The sequence below is a fragment of the Carassius gibelio genome, chromosome B5 (assembly GCF_023724105.1).
Source record: "Carassius gibelio isolate Cgi1373 ecotype wild population from Czech Republic chromosome B5, carGib1.2-hapl.c, whole genome shotgun sequence".
Classification (NCBI taxonomy): Eukaryota; Metazoa; Chordata; class Actinopteri; order Cypriniformes; family Cyprinidae; genus Carassius; species Carassius gibelio.
Genome location: NC_068400.1, coordinates 23704824 through 23723417, shown reverse-complemented (window position 1 = coordinate 23723417; position 18594 = coordinate 23704824). Strand labels below are relative to the sequence as shown.

At 35.5% G+C, this 18594-nt stretch overlaps 2 protein-coding genes across 11 annotated transcripts in view; both read right to left on the bottom strand.

The window, feature by feature from the left end:
• LOC127958450 (regulator of G-protein signaling 3) overlaps positions 1 to 12622 on the bottom strand; it is a 40735-nt gene extending 28113 nt beyond the window's left edge. Inside the window, exons 1-8 of one of the 3 annotated variants that reach the window (XM_052557324.1) lie at positions 12444 to 12622; positions 10674 to 10853; positions 9731 to 9897; positions 3030 to 3080; positions 2773 to 2831; positions 2267 to 2361; positions 1907 to 1975; positions 1552 to 1612 (exon numbers count right to left, since the gene is read on the bottom strand). In XM_052557324.1, coding sequence (XP_052413284.1) covers positions 1552 to 1612; positions 1907 to 1975; positions 2267 to 2361; positions 2773 to 2831; positions 3030 to 3080; positions 9731 to 9897; positions 10674 to 10853; positions 12444 to 12490 — 729 coding nt within the window. In that variant the 5' untranslated portion in view covers positions 12491 to 12622. Of the gene's footprint in view, positions 1 to 1551; positions 1613 to 1906; positions 1976 to 2266; positions 2362 to 2772; positions 2832 to 3029; positions 3081 to 7767; positions 7984 to 9730; positions 9898 to 10673; positions 10854 to 12443 lie in introns of those variants that run through there. The other 2 variants (XM_052557323.1, XM_052557325.1) reach the window with 2 other exon arrangements.
• A 2101-nt stretch (positions 12623 to 14723) lies between these two features.
• Positions 14724 to 18594, bottom strand: part of dnm1b (dynamin 1b) — a 40942-nt gene continuing 37071 nt past the window's right edge. For 3 of the 8 annotated variants that reach the window (XM_052557713.1, XM_052557707.1, XM_052557708.1), the window contains exon 21: positions 14724 to 15957. In XM_052557713.1, coding sequence (XP_052413673.1) covers positions 15897 to 15957 — 61 coding nt within the window. In that variant the 3' untranslated portion in view covers positions 14724 to 15896. Of the gene's footprint in view, positions 18414 to 18594 lie in introns of all 8 variants that reach the window. The other 5 variants (XR_008154148.1, XM_052557710.1, XM_052557711.1 and 2 more) reach the window with 5 other exon arrangements.

Here is an 18594-nt window from a genome sequence, read left to right as displayed (position 1 = left end):
GTGGTGTGTGTCCATTGAAAGATAGAGCTGGCATACCACAACTAGGGCCCTATGATTTCCGCGATGCAGAAAACGCGGAGGGAATCGTGGAATCCAGTCATAAAAACGGATTTTACAGTTTAGCGTGGAAATGGCGCGGAATTTGCCAAATTTTTAATGAATTAATCCAAAATAGGTCATTGCACTTACATCAAATCACGATATGGACTAATACTTGTAAATATTAAGCTGGAACAGTCTATTTAAATATGAATCCTGCATGTTCTACGTGTCTCTGTTAATGAATGGAGCAGAAGCACGACTTCCTTTATTACAGACACTGTAGCGCGCATGACGCTCGCGGTGATTTCAGGGTCTTTCCTCTCACTAAATAAGGATGTGAACACATGAACAACATCTCCAGAACTGCTCTGACAGTCACTTCATGAGCATTTGACCGTTTGATTTGAGTAAAACTACCGTCACATCACATACACAGAAATGTAAAGGTTCGTCATCCCGTCAAAATAAAAGTCTGGTTTAGTTTAAAAACAAGTATTTGCCAGATATGTATTACTACTGTTCAGCAGAATGTACATAGCCTACTACTAAAAAAAGGTTTTTAAGGTTTAACCACACAACATTTCTTCCATGTTTTATTTTTAATAGTAAATCCCCTCTGTTTACCAAAAAGTTAAGTTTGCTTAATTTTCAATAATTAAAAGATAAATTAAATTAATGTTTTATGTGTTTAAAGTTTAATGTGCATCTCAGGAAATGCTTTATTTAAAACCACAACTGAATGGCACTTAAATGCACTTAATTAATCTGTCAAATTTATTCTCATTGTTCACAGTACAAGTACAGACAGAGAAACAATGGGTAATAATTAAATGTTTTTTTTCTAAAAAAGGAATATTAGTTGTTCATTTTAAGAGACCCAGGAGTCTTATTTTCTCTTGCATAATTAATATTGCACTTTAATTAAGCAAAAACACATTTTATCCGATTACTCGATTAATCGATGGAATTTTTGGTAGAATATTCGATTACTAAAATATTCAATTGCTACAGCCCTAAAGTCATTTTCTTTCTGGTCATCAAAGAATCTTTAAAAAATATATAAAAGTTCCAGCAATGCTTTCTACAATGTTAATATTAAGAAATTATTTTTGAGTACCAATTCAGCATATAATCATAATTTCTATTCTAAAGATCATAAAAATACATGATTGCCCTCATATATATAAATTACTAAAATAAATTGTAATAGCATTTCACAATATTACTTTTTTACTATACTTACTTTGGATTAAAACAATTGCAGCCTTGGTGAGTATAAGAGACTTTTACAACACTTTCATAACATAATAGAATAATAAAATAATATAAAATATTTATTTTTTTTGGTCCTTTTTAAGTAATGTATTGGTGTTATGAGAAAATAAAAAAGCAGTAGCCACTGTACTACAACTACTGTAAATTGTTCTACATTTTTCTGATAAAAATCCAAATCCAAATTATTTGCAGGGTAAAAGCGCTATGGGCAAATGTTAACAATAGGATATTTACCTTAGATGAGGTGATGAGGGAGTGGACACCAAAACTCATACAGCCCAGGAAGTCACTGCGCCTGTGGGCAAAATCAAACACTCTTAAACACAACAACAAGCGGGAATTTTTGAACTCCTTATAAAGTCATGTCGCAGTCATATCGGTTAACCCCACCAGTGATGCTGCTAATATAAAAAAAACAAAGCCAATAAATTATTGATTTTGTACTGAGTGACTATGACACTGCAGCGGGAAAATTAAATACATGCTAGAACAATTATACGTATGGGACACATATAAGTAGCCTCTATCTACAGCTGTATATACAGGTAGAAAAACAACATGTGAATGAAAAAAGATAATAAAGACCTACCTGGAAGTTCTACTGCGATTCCAAACAGTTAACAACAGCCTCTTCTTCTGATCGTCTTCATCCACATCTCTGCAACATAAATGCAATACTTCAAAAGCTCATCCATCAATGTCCAGCTTCATCCAAAAACACAATGGCCTTCTCCTTCAAAGATTTAAAAAAGACAGCCTTTTTTTTCAGCTAACAAAAGAGACACTGCAGACTCAGCCCTAAAGTCTATTTCAGAAAGACTGATCGAGATACAGAATCTGTCAGACCAAAGGTTAGAGAGTTTTAACATAAATTATTCAGCTATAAGATAACATGACACTCTTCACTTCCTCTTTTTAAACACCTTCATACAAGTGCTCTGTCACTCACAACATAAAACTCTCGTTGAAAACAGGACTCTTGCAGTCTAGAACGGTCCTGGTCTTCCATCGCTTGCTGTGGTCAACATCTGGAGCAATACTTATCTGGAATAAATAAACACGTGTTGGTGGTTGCTATTAAGTCCACTAGTTTAACATTGCTAGAGGATATATTCATCATACTCGGAGGGAAAATCAATCAACACTTGAATTTGGAATTGAGTGGACAGCTGCCAACACAACTGATGCTTTCTCATGCCTGAAACCTGCTCAGGCTGACATGAAAACGGGTTCATTTCAAGGGCAGACGTCCACAGAGGATTAAGCGACGAATAATGACAAAAATAATAGCACATCATCACCAACAGTGACTGGGAAAGTTACTGCTGTCTCTCTGCTAAGAGAAAAACAGGTTTGAGTTGTTTTATGAGGCTTTCAGTCACGCGTCACGTTTCGTCACGTTACGTCTAAATATTGTCTGCTCCAGACCTTATCTGCATATGTCAAAATGCCCACCTTTACATATGAGTCACACGGTTTGTACTCTCTTCCCATGAGTCCTCTGGCCTCCAAAACTGTGAATAAAAACATGAGAGCATGAGTAATGAAACGCTCATTTAATGAAGTATTAATGTAAGACTTCCTGTATGCATTAACTGTAAGTATTAGCGGGTTATTAAAATTAGATTTTAACATAAGAAGCAGTCTTATTTGAAAAACAAATTCTTAATATAAAATTATAAAGTACAAAATCTGTTCACAAACATGCTTACTTTGAACATAGAGCCACCCTCTGCCTGGAGTAACTGTCAGTTTGAGTTGACCTGCAGTAAGTAGGGAAGAAATGTAAATTATACACAAGATGTATTTGTGAATTTTGGTCTATGATAAGATAAACACGTGACAAGAAGTCAAGTGATAGAGATTGGGACGGGATCTGAAAAGGTCCATAAACCGGGACTTGAACATGCTCATAAGGCTATTGGCACCAACTAGTTTAAAATTAAAGGGATAGTTCACCCAAAAATGAAAATTATGTCATTAATGACTCACCCTCATGTCGTTCCAAACCCGTAAGACCTCCGTTCATCTTCGGATCACAGTTTAAGATATTTTAGATTTAGTCCGAGAGCTTTCTGTCCCTCCATTGAAAACTTATGTACGGTATACTGTCCATGTCCAGAAAGGTAAGAAAAACTTAATCAAAGTAGTTCATGTGACGTCAGTTAGAATTTTTTGAAGCATCGAAAATACATTTTGGTCCAAAAATAGCAAAAACTACAACTTCAGTTGCAGCATTGTCTTCTCTTCCGGGTCTGTTTTGAGCGCGTTCACTGCAGTTAAGTGATATCCGGTTTGGGAACGAATCATTCGATGTAACCGGATCTTCTTGAACCAGTTCACCAAATCAAACTGAATCGTTTGTAACGGTTCGCGTCTCCAGTAAGCATTAATCCACAAATGACTTAAACTGTTTACTTTTTTAATGTGGCTGACACTCCCTCCGAGTTCAAACAAACCAATATCCCGGAGTAATTTATTTACTCAAACAGTACACTGACTGAACTGCTGTGAAGAGAGAACTGAAGATGAACACCGAGCCGAGCCAGATAACGAACGAAAGATTGACTCGTTCTCGAGTCAAGATCCGGTTGCATCAGTTTTTGGATCACCAGTAGTGATGGGAAGTTCGGTTCTTTTCCACAAACTGGTTCTTCCTGACAGTTCGATTCAATAAACCAGTTGAAGAAAACGGTTCACCGGTTCTTTTGTGCTCGACGTAAGGCAAGGCAAGGCAAGTTTATTTATATATCACATTTCGAACACAATGGTAATTCAAAATGCTTAACATATAAGATAATAAAACAATAAAACAATAAAAAACAAGCAATTTTAAAACTTTGAAAAGGATTTTAAAATGGACTTATTTAAAATGAATTTAAGTAGTAGTAGTAGTAGTGGTAGTATGTAAAATACAGTGCAATCGGTTCGGACATTGCACAGTGCTCATTCAATAAATGCACAGCTAAAAAGATGGGTTTTGAGTCTAGATTTAAATGCGACTAATGTTTTAGCACATCTGATCTCTTCTGGATTCCAGCTGCGGGCGGCATAGTAACTAAAGGCGGACTCCCCTTGTTTTGTGTGAACCCTTGGTATTTCTAACTGACTCAATCCTAATGATCTGAGTGGTCTGTTAGGTTTATATTCAGTGAACATATCTGCAGTATATTTCGGTCCTAGGTCATTGAGTGATTTATAGACGAGTAAAAGTACTTTAAAATCAATCCTAAATGTAACTGGAAGCCAGTGTAAGGACCTGAGGACTGGTGTGATATGCTCAGATTTTCTGGTTCTAGTCAGAATCCTGGCAGCAGCGTTCTGGATGAGCTGCAGCTGTCTAATGGTCTTTTTGGGAAGGCCGGTGAGGAGACATTACAATAGTCCACCCTGCTGGTGATAAAGGCATGAACAAGTTTCTCCAAGTCTTGACTGGAAACAAAACATCTAATTCTTAAAATGTTTGTTAGATGATAGTATGCTGATTTAGTTACTGCTTTGACATGACTACTTAAACTAAGGTCTGTCTCCAGAATCACACCAAGATTCCTGACTTGATTTTTAGTTGTTTGACCCATAGAGTCAAGGTATGCAGTCACCTTGAAAACTTCATCTTTGTTTCCAAATGCAATAAAAGTTCTGGCACATCCAACTATTAATTTCATCAATGCATTGGCAGAGGGAGTCTATGGGGCTGTAGTCATTTGGAGATAAGGCTAGGTAAATCCGGGTATGATCAGCATAGCAGTGATAGGCTAATTGTTTTTTTCTCATTATTTGACTTAGTGGGAGCATATACAGGCTAAACAAGAGCAGTGCAAGAATTGACCCTTGTGGGACTCCACATGTCATGGACGTCCACTTAGACTTATGCTCTCCTAGACTCACATAATAACCTTTCCCTTCTAAGTATGACCTGAACCATTTGAGTACCATCCCAGAAAGCCCGACCCAGTTTTCCAGTCTCTCTAGTAGTATGTTATGATCGACAGTGTCAAACGCAGCACTGAGATCTAGAAATACCAGCACTGATATTTTGCCAGCGTCAGAATTTAAGCAAATATCATTTATTATCTTAATGAGTGCTTTCTCTGAGCGGTGGTGTGGTCGGAAACCAGATTGAAAATTGTCCAGGTATCCATTTGAGCTTAAGTATTTGTTCAGCTGACTACAAACAACCTTTTCTATAATTTTGTCTATAAAAGGAAGATTAGATATTGGCCTATAATTGCTCAAAATGGTGTTATCAAGATTGCTCTTTTTCAGGAGGGGCTTAACAACTGCAGTTTTCAGTGAGTTTGGAAATGTCCCAGAAAGAAGTGAGGTGTTCACCACTTCTAAGAGATCTGCTTCTAAACAATTTAGCACACTTTAAAAAAAAAATGTGGGAAGTGTGAAAAGATAGCAGGTTGACGATTTTAGGTGATGCACTATTTCTTCCAAAATTTTGCTATTAATTGCTTCAAAAGTAAACATAGTATCTTTTTGATATTGTGGCCAAATCTGTCTGACCTCTGCATTTCTTGAGGATGTGCCAATCGCCTTCCTGAATCTGACTTGGGGGGGGGGGTTGTTAGTCTCTCAACAGTGGCAAAAAGAGTACGAGTGTTGTTTAAGTTACTGTTTATAAGGTCTGAGAAGAAATTCTGTCTAGCTGTGGCTAGTTTCACACTAAAAGCATGAAGGCTGTCTTTATAGATGCTATAGTGAATTTCATGTTTTGTCTTCCGCCACATCCGCTCTGCTTTTCTGCATTGTCTTTTCATAGTCTGAACTGCTGTTGATCTTCTCCAAACTGATGTCTGTCTGTTTTTCTTACTGACTATTATTGGAGCAATATCATCAATGAAATTCTTAACTTTTGAGTTAGAGGAATCAAGGAGAATATCAGCAGAGTCGGCAGAAATGCTTGCTGTTAAAGATATAGCCTCCATAAATAGTACACTTGTGTTCTCGTTTATGCATCTCCTTCTGACAGAGACAGATCTAGATTCAGTGGTAGCAGAGATCAATATATCAAAGAAAATACAGAAGTGATCTGATAGTGCTACCTCCTTAATAACAATGGATGAAATTTTAAGACCCCTACTGATGATTAAATCTAGAGTGTGTCCACCTTTGTGTGTGATGAAACTGAAATAGAGATGTAATGACGTCATTGGCGATGATTGCCCTTGATTCAAGCCTTGAGAACGAGTCAATCAAGAGAAGACAATGCTGAATAAAGTCATAGTTTTTGCTATTTTTGGACCAAAATGTACTTTTGGTGCTTCAAAAAATTCTAACTGACCCTCTGATGTCATATGGATTACTTTGAAGATGTTTTTCTCACCTTTCTGGACATGGACAGTATACCGTACACACAGTTTCAATGGAGGGACAGAAAGCTCTAGGATCTAAATCGAAAATATCCTAAACTGTGTTCCGAAGATGAACGGAGGTCTTACGGGTTTGGAACGACATGATGGTGAGTTATTAATGACAATTTTCATTTTTCAGTGAACTAATCCTTTAAGTCTCTTATGCTCATCTGTACAGTACTATTGTGAAATATTATTACAATTTACAATGTTTTGTATTTCAATTCACGTTAAAAATATAATTTGTCATTTGTCAAAAAAGTTATTTTTAAAATATGAAGCCACAGCTGAATTTTCATCAGCCATTACGAGAGTATTCGGTGTCACATGATCCTTCAGAAATCATTTTTAATATGCTGATTTTGTCTATTTATTTTCATGGAAACATCCACACATGTGAATCTGAAAACCTGTCATGGACTCACGGGTGTAATGGAGAGTCCACATTATAAGAGCATAACAGATAACCTCATAACCTCGCCATCAGATCGTTTTCTGCCACAATCCTGTGACAAGTGCAGTCAAACAAATGTAAACAGTGGTTCTCAAACTGTGATTGGTGGCTCACTGGGGGTCTGTGAAGAACTTAAAGTGGTCCACAAACTGACTGAATCATTTCAATAAACAAATAAACTAACAGACAAAAAGCAACTACAGATAATTCAATGGCTGATTAAGTTACTCATAACAATGAAGGATTGTGTGACTAATTTAAGTGCTTATACTGTCATATTCAAGTTATATTCAAAGATCTGAGACTGCTTTTTAAAAACATGAATTTTACTAGCGCCAAACTTTAAAATGCTAACACAAATCAGTCTACATAGTGGTTAGGTCCAACTTGTTATCTAGCTAACATTTTGCTGATTCCATTTCATTAGCTAAAACTAGCATGTAGCTTATTTCAATAAAACAATCATTAATTGTGGATTATGAAAAGTTATGTATTGGTAATATTAAGGTTATTTCAAATAGGTTCAAACGTTTTTTTTTTTTTTTTTTACTGTAGTTAATTGTTAAAAGATTTTTGTGGATTAATGCTATTTAAGCATCATTTCTGAACACACACACTAGCTCAATAATGACTCACCATGAGTTTGTAAAAGAAAGGATGATCTCTGCCATTGCCTAAAACAACTCAGTGCCACTTTCTGTGCCTTCTGACAGTCCATGTTATAGTAAAACCACAGCTTGACTGATTTTAAAAACGTCCCAAATCTCACGCATCACACATGAATTCTCAGAAATGTAGTTAATGAATTCAGATGCGATGCCTCACAGCTATTCAAGAGCTTAACTCCCACTATGCATATGTTGCCACTGGAGGATAAAGGACTGCAGGAGAAAACAAGCATAAATTTCAACCGCCTTGCATTTTGAATAGCTGATAAGACAGGAGGAGCTGTGATTGGTCAGAGAGCAACACTGAACGAGTGAAAGGGGGTGTGCGTGGAGGGAGGGAGGGAAAGTCCACCTGCTGTACTGATAATAAAGAAAACCTTAGACTGAGGTCGCCCTTTGTGCTGATCTGAGATCAGTTTCATTATTTTTCCTAATATGTTTGTCACGGACTTGAAAAACATTAAATGATCCCATGCAAAAATCATATTTATAATAAATAATTATGTGAGGTGTATAAATCCTAATGGCCTTTTTATAACTCCAGCTATAAAAACGAAAAATGGGCTATCCCTGGCTTTTTTCTTCTTTTTTTTTATTTTTGATAAAAGAATACCGGTTTCTAAAGAACAAAATTCTGAAAATACATGATTGTTCTTGGAAAAAAGATATTAAAATCAGTCTTGAGGGCAATCCTTTGTTCTTGTCCGTTAAAGGACTTTAATCTGAGTGAGTCATTCATTGACACAACAGGAAATCAAACAGTCACTGCATCTTTAATTCCAGGATAAAGCAACCCCTCTCCAGAGGTTATATCTTTACTTCTCAGATCTCACTGATGAGCATATGAAAATCATCAGTTAGTTTAATCATGCTAACTAACCCCATGATGAATCCATCATATGATGGCTGTGTATAGTAGGCAATGCAAGAGTAAAACCATGTTGAGTGCATCAAGCATTGTGTTAAGCTCTGTTTCCTGGTCTCCTTTGGGAGAGCCATGGAAAATGCATGCAACTCAACATCCACACAGATAAAAATAAAAAAAAACAGTTTGTGGAGAGCATGCAGGATTTTAGTCGAATTAATTCAGCCATTATCTCTACTGTCTCCCAACAGACAGTAACACAATACACATTTTCTTTTGATTTGTGAGATGGGATTCCTGAATTCCAGACCTTTGTTTTTCTGTGCGTGATACATAACTGTTCTGTCATTTTAAGAGGGCATTTCTTGATGTACTACCATCAGAAATTATTGATAGCGCCTGGAGACATGATATCCTAATAAAGTCAAAATAAAGACAAATGTACACAGTATTATGCAGTATTACTTAGTTCAAAATTTAAAAGGAAACAAAAAAGTTTGTTGGGACCCAAAATCTCACACACAATTTTAATGAATTGATTTATTTTTTCATTTGCAATAGTAATAACTTTTAATAACTGTAATGCACTCTAGCTGAATAAACCTAACATTTTTAACAGTAGTATGTACATTTATATATGTATTTATTTATTTGATAACTTTTAATCAACTTGCATCCTTTCTGAATAAAAGTATTTAAAACCTTACTGACCACAGTTATTAATTTACATATTTATTTTATTTTAACCATGGTAATAGTCTGTGGTCTTATAGGATATACTTAAAAAATATGCAAATATTTTATTATGAGAAGTGATTTTAACGTACATTGATCATCTCTCATTATTAAGCTTAAAATGTTTTTTAAAGCTATTAATTAAAGTTCTAAAATTTTAGTCTGAAAAAGGATGAAAAGTCCATGATTTATTTCCTTGTGCAGAGATAAACAGTTACTTTACGGACAGATTAGTTTGGTCTGAGCATTTCAACACTGCCATCTAGTGGCATTCAGTGCACAATATCAGTGAATGTTGAATTATCTGAGCATCAGATGAACAATTACTCACCTTTTCCTTTGAAACCAGACGGGTGAATTTTCCTTCTCTTTTTGGGTGCAGATTCTGCATTGCCCTTCACCACAGTTTTGACCACTGAGGCCACTTTAACTTGAGCGGATGAACTTTGGCTGACAGATTTCACCCAGTTCCTCTCAGCAGGTCTGACAGCACTGAGACTGCAGGAATGAAGCAAAAATATGAAGAAACTGAGAAAAATACATGTCTACATAAGCAGTTCTAAACTGATTTAACTTCAGCACTCTTATTTTTTCACCTTATCAGAACAGGTCTGCAACCCAATTTTGGAATTTTTGTGAATCACAAAAAAAATTAAAAATGAGAACCACTGATCTACATGATATAAATATGTATGAATAGATGTTTTCAGTAAAAACTCTTTTTAAGACATACTATAACACATATTTTCATATATGAAATGTGTAACTATGCAAACAATGAAGTCATAAAAGTTTATGAATCTCAGCTCAGCTTTATGTAAAACCATGTGATAAATCATGAATGGGAAATTGAGTGTTTCAGTATTACTTGAAAAAAAACGTAGTGACATTTTTGTCTTAATTTCTACATTTTTTTTTTTTATATCAATATACTGTATACTGGCCATGCATATAAGACAAAACATAATATAGCTAATTGTAAATGTATTATAATATATATTGCATTACATTTTCCAGTATATTGCCATGTATTTCTGTTTTGTGTAGGATTCTATTATTCGTATTTGTTTGATATTACTTTGTGACGGTTAACATAGTTATTAATTATTGCTAACATAAATTATAACACATGGATCATGCATTATTGCACTGGTCTGCTGTGACGGTTAATCAGTAGACAGTGGGTAATGTTGTGTGGTTTGTTTTCATACGGTCATGCAGCATTAAACAGAAGCACTCCATTCATCTGCATTTTATGTGTTTAGGTTCTTTACTTTGCCTGCTGGCTCATGGCCATTGGCCTTTTGTCCCTGACAGATCTGATGTGTGCCACTGAAGATCTCCTCTCTCTGCTGTCTGTAGGCCTGGTTCTTTCTCTACACAGCTTCTTTGTTGACGGCCCCTTGTGTAGGAATGGATCCTGTAGCCGAAGAGATTCCCTGTGAAGTCTGCTCCTGTGGGCACAGCCGGAGGTGTTACATGGTCAGTGCACTCGCTTCGGACATGAATTCTGATGACAGAGTGATAGACAAGCCAACCCAGCAGGAGGCTCTCAAATGATCTTAATTCTCTCAAAAAAGCTGATTAACTCCAACAATGAAGAAGCCCTGTCAAGAGTTGCCAGAGCTAAACTGACATGAACGTCACAATACTTTACCATGCATTTGATGTATGAGCCTGGTGTTCTTCTTGGTCATTTGTTAATGATTTAATAACATTTGAGAAATTTAAACAAAGAGTGTCAATGATTAGGTTTAATTAAGGTTTTCTGAACATGCTGAAGGAAATCACTTCTGACAGCCCAGCAGTATATCAGGTGCTTGCAGCAGTGGGAGGTCAGAGGTCACCGTTCAGCACACAGAACTGTATCTTACTAAACTGAAATTGTACTTAGAAATTATGTTTTATTACTTCTACAAATTTGAATTCTAATGCATGTACTTTAACACTTCCGCTTCTAGTAACTGGAAATTCAAACTGATACAAAAATGTGTTGATGTCATTGCACTAGATTAAAAAAAGATCAAAGCAAGCAACATATTTGCATGTACATTTATTCATTCAGCAGATGCTTTAATCTAAAGTGATTTACAATTGAGGAATTCAACAAACTTATTTGAAAAAAAGATTGCAAGTGCTCACTTTTCGTGCAATACATTTCCCAAACCGATGTTTGTTGTCTTAAATGATCATATATGTATATTGTTATACACTGATATGGATAAACTTTGGTTACTATGCAAGGACCCTTGTATATACTTCAGACCACCGCTAAAAACCACTGCATATCAGTTAGTGATGTAAAAAGATTATTATTATTTATTATTAACAGCAAAGATGGTTCAAAAAAGTTAATCATCATTTGTTTACAGATTTCTCATAAAGATTTCACTTGGTTTGATATCTTTACTAGAATAAAATAGGACGGACTGGTGGAAATTTAAAAACATACAAAAGACAATTTGTGAATAAGCAAGTATGCATTTAGCAATTATAGACAGAAACACTGTAATAGTCAAACTATTCCTAATATGCTATGAATGAATACTTATGGAACGTTACATGTAAACATGGATTTGTTAATAAACAGCGTTCAGGTTTCCAAATAACGTGTAACTGTGCTGTTGAATAATGTTGTTTCTGTCAGCAGAGGTAAATTAAACTGTAAATCTTCACAGCTTTATCGTGTAACGTTAATCATGAACTTGTGACTTGGGCGCCTCGGTGATCAGAGACGAGGGGCTGAACCTCAGTTCCTCACAATGGACTGCTTCAGATTACAAGATGTTTTACTCAGCCTGAAAAATCGCAGCATTTCAAGCAGCAGAATTAAGAAATACAATTACAAATTACGACTAAGTTGCTTCCATGTTCCGCCTTTCCATAAACCGCCATAACTTTACACTGGCGCCAACGTATATTACACAGCATAATTATAGGAATCTGTGAGCTTGGTTAACTGTCTGTAGGGGTTAGGGGTTTCTCAGTAGGCGTTTCCAAACGCACCCGAACTTTTTCCAAAGCCGAATTTCATTTAAACTTACCTTTGTCTGATGTCCATTTTTTGCGAGTGTTGTCTGCTATGCTCCATCTTCTTTACAAACACAAATTCCCTGCTATTAAGTTTATATTTACCAGCTCTGAGTGGGATATTCAAACTACAGAAACTCCCCCGAACCCGCTCTGATGTGAAGAGGAAGTGTGTGTGGAGCGCCGCAGACGCGCTGCATGGATCTCTCCACCAATCCGAGAGCTGCATTTGAAACGCACGGAGTTTGACTGCATGTTCACAAATGTCTAAACTCAAGGGGACTGCAAAAGTATTTGCCCCAAGGGAAAAACTTTTCTTTGCACAATCGTTTTTCTTTTCTTTTACCATATTTTTGCTGGGTTCAAAGCAACTTTTATTATTATTATTTAAACGTGTCCCTAGTGTATGGAGTTGGTTTAGCTTCTTTTTTCACAATATTACAAGTATTTCTTATTTTCCTTCACAAACTATGTTGTGTTTTTCAAGCGAGGCACAGTAGCGTCTTTAACTTGCACTGAAGACGTTACAGTTGCCAGGTGTCCAGAAAGAATTTCACTTTTTTCATTCTGCCTCTGGACTGTTAGCCAAGTAAACAGAAACGTATGTCAATGAAAGTCGCAGGACAGTTTTTCCCCTTGCAAAACATTTTGTTGTTCTTTTTTAGTTTCTAACTTTTAATCTCCTTTTTTTTTTCAATCTTCTCTATTTTATGTCTTTTAATCTCACAGTTTGATTTTACATGACACAATAAGACTTTATTTTTTGTTTATGCTCTGAGGTGGAAAAGCCTTCTGTAAAGAGACAATTAAACAATAATAATGTTTTCAGTTACCTAACAAGGTCTTATATATTAGGTTACACTGTAAACAAGTCATAATAATTTTTTTTTTTTTTTTTTTTTTTTTTTTTTTTTTTGCAGCAATAGTTCTTCAGCTATTAACAGTTCACAATTAAATGAAATAAAAAAGGCCAAACAAAAGAATGGCTTGTCGCTAAACAAGGTTGTAATGACACATGGGGTGTGGCCCATTTTAATGTGAAAGCACTCATTTGAGTAACTAGTTAGAGAGATCTTCACTTGGAAATTATTTCTTCAAATGAATACATTTCTTAAAATGTTTTAGTGAAAATAATTAAATGTATCTACTTTGATTTGGACAATTTAATAGCAATTTTAACAGCGAAATGACAAAGCAAGGTAAGGTTTTTCATAGCTAATCCAAATTCAAGGACATAATTGGTGAGGAAGTTGTCCTGAAAAAAATGTTTGTATTTTAAGTACAAATACATTTTCTTCTGTATGTTGACACAGTTGTTAAAAAAAAGAATAAAAAAGAAGGACAACATTTGTCAGACAAGCAAAGAAAAAAAAAAAAAAAAACTTCCATTGACTTTCACTGTGCTTCGCTAACTTTGCTGGTGTTAGCCTATATATAATTACAGGAAAAAATCTAGTTTTTACTGCATATACAGCACACCTCCTCCCTGCCAAAGCACTCTTGCTGTATTATTTCTATTGATGAAACAACCACATTATGTATTGTTGACCCACTTAACATAAAGCCACACACTGTGAGTCAAGCACTGACCCTAAACATCTGACTCCAGCTGAGACTGGCAGTGAATGAGAACTGCATTACATTGATGTCCAGTGTGGAAGCAGTTTCCCTGATTAGCAATTCATATCAGTGCAGCTAAATGCAGATCAAAATTGAGTGCTGTTAAAAACGCAAAAAAAAAAAAAAGATTTTGTTCACACATTTCTCTTTTCTATTAAGTGGGTTTTGTTTTCAAAAGCCATCTGGTCTTTAAAAACAGGCAGGAAATCTGTGCTTTACAAAGTTATCTGTAGTCTACATCAACTTCACAGAGTATTCATTGGTAGTTAGGGAATTCCCATCAACATCTAATTTCCTCAGCTAAAGCAGATGAACTGGTTTTGAACCTCTTAGAGGGTCAGTTGTGCTCAGTGAATATCCTTTCATAAAGCAGCTTCATATTTGCATTGCACAAATAACAAAAGTGATGAAAAGTGATTGCAGACATTTGAACCTAACAGAACATACATCAATAGAAAGCTTATTTATTCGACTTTCATATGATGTATAAATGACCCTTGTGACTTGTTTTGTGGTCCAGGGTCACATATATAAATAACAAATAAGGCTAGTTGTTACACTTTTGACTCCAGTGAATATTTCTCTGGCTTCATTTTAAAAAGGCAGTTTCAAACCTTAAAGTCTTGGATGTAAAGTACGTTAATAAAAATCCCAAAACAAAACAAACCTCACAGTTATCTTCCACACAAAGACTCTTTAATTTAATCACAAAGCATTGGCCAGTTTATAACACCAGACCACAATAAGATACACATGGCAGCAGTAAGATTCACACACACACACCTTTTCCACTACAGAGTGGAGATTTTGGTGTTGCCTGCAGACCCCTCCATATATACACACATATACTAACCTTGAACTTGTATTTTACAATCAGTTCATTTTCAATATAATGACTTCATTATTAATACCTAGTAAATGTAAATGTCGACACAAGGCAACAGAAGCACAACTCCCAGAGATGCACAACAAATATACATCAACACAGTAACAGAATCTGTTCACCATATAATCTGTAAGAACAGGTGCTATATTCATTTAAACTCATGTCAGGGTATGAAGGATTCTTGAATGTATTTATCAATAATATTTCAACCGCTGACAGACAGATTCACCAACCATTCTCTTTGGTCGGATAGTTTCATCAACAGATAAATAAATCGCACTGACTTGAAAGTGTCACATAAACATAATTCCGAGACTTTTGTTCATACCACACATCTTAATAATATATATTTATATATATATATTCTAATGTATGTACATTTCAATCAGACAGGACTTATTAGTTTGCTAGGGAAAACACAAGAGACATTGTGGGCAAAACAAACACTGTGGGATCAAATAACGTTCAAACTTTCAGGAAGAATACATTCACACACAGTACCACATAACAAGTGCAAAACCATGAAGTTTGGTGGATTTTGTGTATCCGCTATCATGAATACTGGCGTGCAGACAGCTTACACCTTTAGCTCGTGTGACACCTCTATATAGATCAAGTCGACATTGACTAGTGTGTAAACACAAACACCACACAGCATCTTCAGTATAATTCAGTATAATCATATGCTGACACACAAGTCCACACTGGGCGTATTATTCAGATGCCCATTACAATGTGATTAGTGTATATAGTACAGACCTATAGAGGGAATGAGCTTTCCCACATTCTTCATTTATCTTTCGGACTTTTCTTTCAGCCACTTCATCCGTACTTGCTGCTGCAGTAATGCTCGTCATTCAGCCATCCCAGGATGCACTTGGTCAGAGATAAAGCACAGAGAAAGAGAGGCGGTGGAGAGACAGAAAGAGAGGAGGAGGAGGAGGAGGAAAGACGATTGGCTCTAAGAGTCAAATGAAGGATGTGGATTCTCACTGTGAGAAGGGCTTCCTTTGTTTGGACGGCTAAAAGACAAAAAGAACAACACATAAAACAAAAAAAGGAAAAAAGCTTGGGAAATGACAGCATGGATAGTAGGAAGAATGTCGTTGTCAATGTCAAGTGGTTATGATGGCTTCTTTTTGTTCAGTTAAGTAAATATTAGCACTTGTGAATGTGATGGTGATGACAAATGTGAAAAATATATATTATTATTTTTTTCTCTTTTATTAGATAGAATTTAACAGCTCCAGCTGTAAGAACATTAGTGTACATCTATTCCTTCTGTGCAATAATGCATGTGTGAGAATCATTATCAAGAAACATAATTATGTTCCAGCATAACTTTTTTTAAACAGTTCTGAATATGGACTGATTTTTCTGTATTATTTACTGTTAACGATTTTAATGTACATCAATATCAGAAAGGTGCAATATAACATTCAGACATTAATAGGTACTGTATTAAATCAGAAAATCTCAAAAACTTGTTAAAACGTGGTTATTATTTAAAAATAAAATAACAATCCAAAACATTTTATAAAAGACTCTAGAAGAGTAAGATGAAACTTTTTCATTGTTAAGAAATAAGATTGCAGCATAGAATTTAATGATGCAGTAGGAAAGGTAACATGGCTATTTTTATTTTTAAGAAAAACATGCAGGTCACGTTTATTCAGGGGTTCAGGGGTTAACTGGTTAAGGCTTAGTGGTTGATAATAAAGACAATAACATGCCAGTGTCATCTAGCATCCATGTGAATAAATACTGAAGCAAACTGCGAAATAGGCTGGTACATGGACAATCCCTGTGCATTTTATAACTAGTGTTCTTCATTCCTAAATACAGGATATATGCTGGTAATGGAATACAATGGCACCACATCTGCGCTCATGTGAATGTGAAAGGTATACAGTTATTAGACCAATTTAAAATATTTCTAGTGTATAATTGGGGAAGAGTAAATACTCTTTTAAGTAAACATGTGATATGTGAGTGGACTGTTCTTGTGTGCATGCATGTGATACAGTGGCAGAGGGGTCAGTGGTTTTCCTCTGTCTGCTGATCGCCAGTGTTAATGCTCAGTGAGCGAGCCTCTGTTGGATCTGGTAGGGGAGGCAGGCGCCCTCCGACTTCAAAGATGACAACAGACAGATTGATGGACGCAGACATATAAACAGGAGGACAGACACACTATTAGGAACAACACAAAAGAACATGAAGACAAAGGCAGTAACAATGAAATCTGAAAATGAACATATACTGTATGACACACAAGGTGGATTCATCAGAGAATCATGAACTACTAATTGCATGTTATTAAACACCTACAGGAATAATAAATCAGACTATAATTTATAATTTAGTTAAAAAATATAATAAAACTTGGATTAAAACTGTTTAAACCAATTCACCTGGGCTTGATGTTTCACAAGTAATCTACATGCAAGTTAGCAAAGCCATTACTGAACATCTGGCACGTTGTGAACAAGTCTTACAAATAAATACTTAATGTAAAAAAAAAAAAAAACGAAAGAAAATTAAATTATAATAATAGAAAAGTATCAGAAACACACATCACAAAAAACATAACCAGCATGTCATACACCAAATATTAAGAAAAACCTACATGTGTTAAAAAGGATCTATATGCTCTAAGTCTAAGTCTAGTCTAGTCAAGTCTAGTCTAGTCTAGTCAAGTTACAACTGCTAAAATAAATATAAATAAAACAAAATAATTACAAATTACAAAAAAAAGTTAATTTATAGTATACTTAAATACAACTATTGCTAAATTAAATTAAATATTAGTCAAAAATGATATATTACAGCCAGGTATACTCATATCTAGTGCCTGACAGGTGTTAGGGAACAGCAGATGTTAACACATTTAAAGATGGAACCATGCAAGGACATGGTGATGTCACATAAGGACAATATGTCGGACATACCATTTGCGTAACTCCTCATTGGTCACTGATAGAAATTCTGAAAAAATAACCGGAATCATTGTGGAAGGGATTTAGTGGGACTGCGTTTGAGGAGAACATGGGTCGACAGAAAAGAGGCAACGGGAGGAAGCAAAAACTTATTATCTCCATGGTTTGTCCTGTTTAACTGGTCAGTATTCCTCACATTTACCTCCCAAACATGTATATCATGAGAGAATGATCTCACAAAGCTGATGCACCGATGTTACAGTATACAGTATACAGTACAAACAATACATGAACTGAATGATTTAAAACAATGTCTGAATGAATATGAACATGGCAAGGAAATGGAGAAAGAAAACCAGCATAGCTGAAAATGTGTGAGTGGTTTGTGAGTGCAGGTTTCTGAGTTAGACTGTGTGTAGGAGTGTGAAAGCTGAGAAAAAGTAATGGATGTTGACAGGCGAGAGAAATAGAAATAGCAGGAAGAGTGATACTGATCTGTCTTTCTTGTGTTAAAGACCGGGGATCAGGTCAGGGCAGAAGGGCTGTAAAGGGTGTAAATGGAGGGTAGTTTGTAGATCATTGCTCTCAACACCATTAACACTTGTATTACCCCCCACACTACTCATTTAAACAAATTATATGGCCACTAGGCTGTATTTAAAGGGATTGTTCACTTTCAAATTACATTTTGGTATGTTTTAGCTTACGGCACTTGGATGTAAG